The 8258-nt window shown below is 52.2% G+C and overlaps 1 protein-coding gene across 1 annotated transcript; it reads right to left on the reverse strand.

Annotated features, from left to right (window-relative positions):
- Positions 1 to 41: 41 nt before the first annotated feature.
- Positions 42 to 4979, reverse strand: LOC142907109 (uncharacterized). The gene is made up of 5 exons (XM_076056195.1): positions 3397 to 4979; positions 1529 to 1654; positions 1171 to 1349; positions 187 to 493; positions 42 to 64 (listed from the first exon to the last, which is right to left on the reverse strand). Exons 1-5 carry the CDS (start codon positions 3401 to 3403, stop codon positions 42 to 44), a joined length of 642 nt encoding a protein of 213 aa, XP_075912310.1. The 5' UTR covers positions 3404 to 4979.
- Positions 4980 to 8258: the final 3279 nt, after the last annotated feature.

Below are 8258 nucleotides of genomic sequence, written 5' to 3' on the forward strand. Positions count from 1 at the left end.
GCCTTCAGCACCACCTCCGCCATCAGCGCAAACCACCACCATCAGCACCACATCCATGGACTACCTCCACCATCACCACCACGTCCACCACCACCACCACATCCACCACCACCACATCCACCACCACATCCACCACCACCACATCCACCACATCCACCACCACATCCACCACTACCACGAGCTCACCAGTGAACGGTCCAATCATCGTTGCCTCCGGTCCTGGTGTCGTGCCCAATGCCGCCGCCGCCACCGCCACCGTCACCGCATCTCTTCCACCACCGCCGCCTGCCGGGAGCACGCCAGCGGGGCGGGCGAGGCTGGCGAGGGCGGCGAGGGCGTTGCGGGAGAGGTTGAGCAGGCGCAGGCTGACGAGGCCGCTGAAGGCGCCCGGGGCGATGCTCTCCACCAGGTTGCTGGAGATGTCGAGCACTCGCAGGTGGCTCAGGTTGGAGAACACGCCGGCCGGGAGCGCCGTCAGGCGGTTGTTGTTGAGCTGCACGCGCCACGGGAGAGAGAAGAGAGTGAGGATGGTGGTGGTGATGGAGGTGATGGAGGTGGTGGTGATGCCGGTGATGATGGTGAGGATGGTGGCGGTGATGGCGGTGCTGATAGTGGTGGAGGTGGTGGTGAGGATGGTGGTGGAAGTGATGAGGATGGTTGGTAATGGTGGTGGTGATAGCGGTGGTGGTGAGGGTATTGGTGGAGGTGGTGGTGAGGATGGTGGTGGAAGTGATGAGGATGGTGGTGATGGTGGAGGTAGTGATAGCGATGGTGGTGAGGGTAGTGGTGGAGGTGGTGGTGAGGGTAGTGGTGGAGGTGGTGGTGAGGTTGGTGGTGGTGAGGATGGTGGTGATGGAGGTGGTGATAGCGGTGGTGGTGAAGGTAGTGGTGGAGGTAGTGGTGAGGGTAGTGGTGATAGCGGTGGTGGTGAGGGTAGTGGTGGAGGTGGTGGTGAGGATGGTGGTGGTGAGGATGGTGGTGGTGAGGGTAGTGGTGGAGGTGGTGGTAAGGGTATTGGTGGAGGTGGTGGTGAGGATGGTGGTGATGGAGGTGGTGATAGCGGTGGTGGTGAGGGTATTGGTGGAGGTGGTGGTGAGGGTATTGGTGGAGGTGGTGGTGAGGTTGGTAGTGGTGAGCATGGTGGTCATGACAACCCTCCCCCTCCACCACCTCGAGGCTGAGCAGCGCGTGTAGGGGCGCGAAGGCGTCTGCCGGCGCCCACGAGATGTTGTTGAAGGAGAGGTCGAGGCGCTGCAGCACCGACAAGTCGGCCGCACGGAACGTCTCCGTGCCCAGCGGAGGCAGCGCCGGGCCGAACACCACGAGGCGGAGCACCCCCCCCGGCACCACTGCGAGGCCGGAGACAACCACGGGGGGTAGGGGGGTGGGGGGCGTGAGATCACCGACAGGGCCTCGAGGTGCACCGAGGCCCGTAGGGCTCAGCGAGAGACCCAGGGGTCCACCGGCAGGTGGCCTCTGGTTTCATGGACACTGTGGGGGGTCGGGGTGTGTGGGCGGGGCCCCCCACCGGCAGGGAAGGTGAAGCACTGCAGGGAGTTGGGCTCCGTGCCAGGGCGGCACGACTCAAGCTGCTGCTGGGCGCCGGCTTCGCCCAGCAGCAGGGTCATCAGCAGTGCGAGGCGCGGCAGCATCCCTGCACGGGGGGGGGGGAGGGTTCAACACCCCAGCACAGACAATCAGGGAGTTGTATTTAGACTGCAGGAGGAATCCGATGAGCTATAAAGCTCTTTAAAATATACAAAACTAAGGGACCGTCCATAAATGACGTCACGCGATTTTTGACCCCCCCCCCTCGTCACACGGCGTCACAAAAAGACCCCCCCTCAAATATGACGTCACAAAGCTCTGCCGCCCCCCCAAAAAATATATATAAAACATCCTTCAAATCGCTTTAAACTATTGTAATGCGTATTTAATGTGGCGCTGCACTCTTGATGTTGTAGGAGAAAACATTTATTAAAAAGTCTATTTAATTAAGCAGAACGTGTTGTCTGTATTTATTTATAAAGTTTACTCATTTTGATGTGACGTCACATTATTCACCCCCCCCCCCTCGTCACACATCATCACAAATGTCTGACCCCCCCCCCCCAGGTGCGTGACGTCATTTATGGACGGCCCCACAATTATGATTGTGTATCTTACCAGGCAAAGGCCCACTGAGGTTATCAACTTATTCTTGCAGAAGCGACCTGGCCACAAATGATGGCAGTTCAACACAGCGGCTTCATTGTGTGGGAATTAATAGCAGCAGATAGAGACACAGAGATACAGAGACACACACAAAGATTCCCCCTGTGTGGCCTCTAACACACTGTAGGGGCAAGTGCGGTTAGCGAGTAGCAGCAGGTTTGCAGGCCGGCACGGCACACGAGGAGGTGGGTGGCCAGAACCACACCCGGCCGCCTTTGTCTCCCCAGTGGCGATGTTTACTACACACCGCACCAGGTTACCCATTTGAGGCCGAGTCGACCTAGGGGAGCCCCAGGACCGTCAGATAATCGTCACCGGTGTTGGCCGTGAGCGGGAATCGAATTGGGGTCAGAGACGGGTTCGTAGCGCAGCGTAGCGCTAACCACTGCGCCACCGCTCCCCATTACCATCATCATCACCACCACCATCATCACCACCACCATCATCACCACCACCATCACCACCACTACCACTACCATCATCATCATCACCACCATCATCATCACCACCACCATCATCATCACCACCACCACCATCATCATCACCATCATCATCACCACCACCACTACCATCATCACCACCACCATCATCATCACCACCACCATCATCATCATCACCACCACCACCATCATCATCATCACCACCACCATCATCATCATCATCACCACCACCATCATCACCACCACCATCATCATCATCACCACCACCACCATCACCACCACCATCATCACCACCATCATCATCACCACCATCATCACCACCACCATCATCATCATCACCACCACCAACATCACCACCACCATCACCACCATCATCATCACCATCATCACCACCACCACCATCATCACCACCACCACCATCATCACCAAACATAAAAATCAACTCTCGAATACCGGTAACCAAATTATAATATTTTAAACCGGTTAAACCGGTCATGTATAAAACCGATTTGTTTTATTTTTTAAGCGACTACTACGAGACGAGAGACACGTCGCGTGAACAATTGTACGCTTTATTTGCCAGACCTTTGCTTGGTCCTACCTTAATGTGAAATATAAAAATAGCGGTAACCGGAAAAAAAATCCTGACTTAAGTGGTAACATTCCAAATATGCAAGATTTGTTTTATTAACCAACGCTAATGAGATGCAAATTGTTTAATGAGATGCAAATTGGTACTCACGTGACATTCCGTTTCCCGCAGTCAGAAGTGATGACTATGTATTTGTAAGAATAATATTACGTTTGCAATAAGGGTTCAATTTGTTTACTTTGGCACGAAGGTTTCTGTTAAAGTCCGTGCAACGTTGGGGCTCTCGAGTTAACGTGGAATATGCATCTCGAGGTGTGTGTGTGTGTGGCGTGTCCACGTGCACCTAGCCTGGCACGAGCAGTCGTGACGTCACGGCCGATGAGTGTATGTGTGATGTGTGTGATGTGTCTGTGTGTATGTGTCTGATGTGTCTGTGTGAATGTGTCTGTGTGTGATGTGTCTGTGTGTGATGTGTCTGTGTGTATGTGTCTGATGTGTCTGTGTGAATGTGTCTGTGTGTATGTGTCTGTGTGTATGTGTCTGATGTGTATGTGTCTGTGTGTGATGTATGTGTCTGTGTCTATGTGTCTGTGTGATGTATCTGTGTGTATGTGTCTGTGTATGTGTCTGTGTGATGTATCTGTGTGTATGTGTCTGTGTGTGATGTATGTGTCTGTGTGTATGTGTCTGTGTGTATGTGTCTGTGTGATGTGTCTATGTGTATGTGTCTGTGTGTATGTGTGAATGTGTGTGTATGTATCTGTGTGTATGTATCTGTGTGATGTATCTGTGTGTATGTCTGTGTGTGATGTATGTGTCTGTGTGTGATGTATGTGTCTGTGTGAATGTGTCTGTGTGATGTCTGTGTGTATGTGTCTGTGTGTATGTGTCTGTGTGTGATGCGTCTGTGTGTATGTCTGTGTGATGTGTATGTGTCTGTGTGTGATGTGTCTGTGTGATGTCTGTGTGTGTCTGTGTGTATGTATATGTGTGTAAACAGCTGCGTGTGTAATTGAGTGTCTATAGTTTACAGTATATTTGTGTATATACTATGTAAATATAATATTCATGTAAATTAGAATATGAACGTGTATATGCAAATATTTGTATTTATTATAAAATGTAAATAAGTATATTTATGTATCTTGTAATACGTGAATATGTATATACGAAAAGAGTATATTTGTGTATATTTTATGTTAATATTGGTGTATATTGTATAACTGTATACACTATTGTGTACGTGTCAATATCATTAATTCTAATTATATAACTTAAAAACTAGCAATATTTGAAACAATTAACTTAAAATACGTGGTAAATGTCTTATTTACAGATATCTTACACCTGACCATATACAAAATCTAATTAATAATAAATAATCTCACGCATAATATTGTAATTAAGCGGCGGTTAACGAAGCACAGTACAAACTATGTTAATTTACGTCAAATTAAAACTCAAAACTATCAACAATAATTAACTTATTACAGTATATTTTCCCTCAGAAAGGAATCCACTTGAGAAATATAAGCCTCAATAACTTCGTAAAACAACTTAAAACATCGCGATTCGAGTAACGGTGCGGTGACCTCTGTCTGGCCTCTCATCGAAGTTTTGCGAAGTGAAAATAATAAATGAATTGACTCATTTAAATAGCCCCACCCCGCCTATTATGCTAATTAGAGTTAATTGAGATGGGTGGGGGTAGGGGGCGCCTTACCATTGGCTGTTTGGAGTTTGATTGAGCTGTGGGGGAGGGGCCTCGCTTCCTGTGATTGGTGGACGGGGCTAAGGGGGAGGGGAGGAGGGAAGATTTTGGGGGTGGGGTCAGGGTGGATGAGGATAGGGGAGGAGGGGTTTGGGAGATAGGTTGAAGGGGATAGGGGAGGGGTTTTAGAGGATAGGGGGAGCGGTAGGGGGAGGGGGGAGTAGGGGGTTAGGGGGGAGGGGTTAGGTGGATAAGGGGAGGGGTTTGAGAGGATAGGGGGAGGGGTTAGGTGGATAGGGGAGGGGTTAGGTGGATAGGGGGAGGGGTTAGGTGGATAGGGGAGGGGTTAGGTGGATAGGGGAGGGGTTAGGTGGATAGGGGGAGGGGTTAGGTGGATAGGGGGAGGAGTTTGAGAGGATAGGGGGAGGGGTTAGGTGGATAGGGGAGGGGTTAGGTGGATAGGGGAGGGGTTAGGTGGATAGGGGGAGGGGTTTGAGAGGATAGGGGGAGGGGTTAGGTGGATAGGGGAGGGGTTAGGTGGATAGGGGAGGGGTTAGGTGGATAGGGGGAGGGGTTTGAGAGGATAGGGGGAGGGGTTAGGTGGATAGGGGGAGGGGTTAGGTGGATAGGGGGAGGGGTTTGAGAGGATAGGGGGAGGGGTTAGGTGGATAGGGGAGGGGTTAGGTGGATAGGGGGAGGGGTTTGAGAGGATAGGGGGAGGGGTGAGGGAGGGTTACGGGAGGGGTTTGGGTGATTCGGGGTAGGGGTTAGGTGGATAGAGGGAGGGGTTTGGGGGATAGGGGAGGGGTTAGGGGGGTGGGGGTGGGGTTTTTGGAGGGGTTATGGGGATAAGGGGAGGGGCTATGTGGAAAAGGGAGGGGCTAAGGGGATAGGGGTTCGAGGTAGGGGTTAGGGGGATAGGGGAGGGGTTAGGGGGGATGGGAGAGGGGATAGATTGATGAGGGGTAGAGGAAGGGGTTATGGGGGTAGAGGGAGGGGTTAGGGGGATAGGGGAGGGGTTAGGGGGGATGGGAGAGGGGATAGATGGATAGAGGGAGGGGTTAGGGCCCGCCGAACTTGTCCAAATATTATTATATTTATTAAATAAAATTTTACCTTTCTCCTGTGATGCCCCCATTTCCCCGTTAGATGGCGCACTTTGACCGGGAGTGTGGTGTATAGGGCTCGAAAGGGCACATGATATCGCAATGCATTGTGGGCCGTCACAGATCAACGTTAACGGATCAGCAACCTCAGATGTATCCTGAGAATTGCCACAACCAAAATAACTCCAGACTTGGATGCACTGGCAACAATGGGAGATCAACAACACCGTTCCCGCTGAAAGTGACGGTGATGATGTGTTGCTGCAGCGAGGTTGGAGCCAAATCTCCGACACACAGCCTGCGTAGAGGCTGCTTCTAACCTGTTTATGTAGATCATAAAGAAGTTCAAGTGAGGTCGTTGGTTTGGGCACAGGCCTCAGATGTTTTCACGATGTTTGATCAGTCACGTTACGACACGTTTTTGTATTGGTCATGTTCGTGCAATTTGTTCAATTGCCTTGCAAATAAATGCTTTGCTACCTGTTAAAAAGGCCAAATCCTTTCACGTAATGATTTTTAACACGTCATTTATATTAGTTCACACAAACACTCCATCCGTCTCTGTTCCTGGCCCGGCCCCTCCGTCAAATTCTAGAACCCATTGTGTGGCCCGCGAGTCAAAAAAAATTGCCCACCCCTGGGTTAGGGGGATAGGGGGCGGGGTTGTGCGTATAGGGGGAGGGGTTAGGGGAGATGGGGGAGGGGTTTGGAGGGATAGAGGGAGGGGTGGGGGAGGGTTGTGGGGGAATAAGGGGAGGGGTGGGGGGATGAGGGAGGGGTTTGGGGGATAGGGGAGGGGTTAGGGGGATACGGGGGAGGGGCTATATGGATAAGGGAGGGGCTAAGGGGATAGGGGGAGGGGTTCGAGGTAGGGGTTAGGGGGATAGGGGAGGGGTTAGGGGGGATGGGAGAGGGGATAGATGGATAGGGGTAGAGGGATGGGTTAGGGGGGAGGGGTTAGAGGGAGAGAGGGAGGGGTTAGGGAATGGGGGGGGGGCACGGGGAATAGAGGGAGGGGTTAGGGGGGAGGGGTTAGGGGGATGGGTGGAGGGGGCGGGGTTGTTGTAATCTCCACCGCAGTGCCCTTGAAAAGTTTCCCTTTCCATGGCGCTTGGCTGCCCACAGAGCCCCTTGAAGTTGCCACGAGCGAGTGACTGAGTCGGTGTGAGATCGGTGTGTGTGTGTAAGTCGGTGTGTGTGTGTGAGTCGGTGTGTGTGTGTGAGAGTCGGTGCGTGTGTGTGAGAGTCGGTGTGTGTGAGAGTCGGTGTGTGTGAGTCGGTGTGTGTGTGTGTGTGAGTCCTGTGTGTGTGAGTCAGTGTGTGTGTGTGTGAGTCGGTGTGTGTGTGTGAGTCAGTGTGTGTGTGTGTGAGTCGGTGTGTGTGTGTGAGTCGGTGTGTGTGAGTCGGTGTGTGTGTGTGAGTCGGTGTGTGTGTGAGTCGGTGTGTGTGTGAGTCGGTGTGTGTGAGTCAGTGTGTGTGTGAGTCGGTGTGTGTGTGTGAGTCAGTGTGTGTGTGAGGCGGTGTGTGTGTGTGAGTCAGTATGTGTGTGTGTGTGAGTCGGTGTGTGTGTGAGTCGGTGTGTGTGTGTAGAGTCGGTGTGTGTGTGTAAGTCGGTGTGTGTGTGTGAGTCGGTGTGTGTGTGTGAGAGTCGGTGCGTGTGTGTGAGTGTCGGTGTGTGTGAGTCGGTGTGTGTGTGTGAGTCGGTGTGTGTGTGTGAGTCAGTGTGTGTGTGTGTGAATCGGTGTGTGTGTGAGTCAGTGTGTGTGTGTGTGTGAGTCGGTGTGTGTGTGTGTGAATCGGTGTGTGTGTGTGAGTCGGTGTGTGTGTGAGTCGGTGTGTGTGTGAGTCGGTGTGTGTGTGAGTCAGTGTGTGTGTGAGTCGGTATGTGTGTGTGAGTCAGTATGTGTGTGTGAGTCGGTGTGTGTGTGTGAGTCGGTGTGTGTGTGTGTGAGTCGGTGTGTGTGTGTAGAGTCGGTGTGTGTTTGAGTCGGTGTGTGTGTGTGAGTCGGTGTGTGTGTGAGTCGGTGTGTGAGTCAGTGTGTGTGTGTGAGTGAGTCAGTGTGTGTGTGAGTTAATGTGTGAGTCAGGGTGAATCTGTGTGTGTGAGTGAGTCAGTGTGTGTGTGTGAGTCAGTATGTGTGTGAGTCAGTATGTGTGTGTGAGTCGGTGTGTGTGTGAGTCAGTGTGTGTGTGTG

The sequence above is a fragment of the Petromyzon marinus genome, chromosome 74 (genome assembly GCF_048934315.1).
Source record: "Petromyzon marinus isolate PM22_M1 ecotype Great Lakes invasive population chromosome 74, UKy_Petmar_22M1.pri1.0, whole genome shotgun sequence".
Lineage (NCBI taxonomy): Eukaryota > Metazoa > Chordata > Hyperoartia > Petromyzontiformes > Petromyzontidae > Petromyzon > Petromyzon marinus.

What these genes read in the sequence shown, in the direction of transcription:
- LOC142907109 (XM_076056195.1), bottom strand. An exon ending in ACGCGCTGCTCAGCCTCGAG is followed by an intron (nt 494 to 1,170) that starts GTGGTGGAGGGG and finishes TGGCGCGTGCAG; the next exon opens with CTCAACAACAACCGCCTGAC. An exon ending in GATGATTGGACCGTTCACTG is followed by an intron (nt 65 to 186) that starts GTGAGCTCGTGG and finishes GTGATGGTGGAG; the next exon opens with GTAGTCCATGGATGTGGTGC.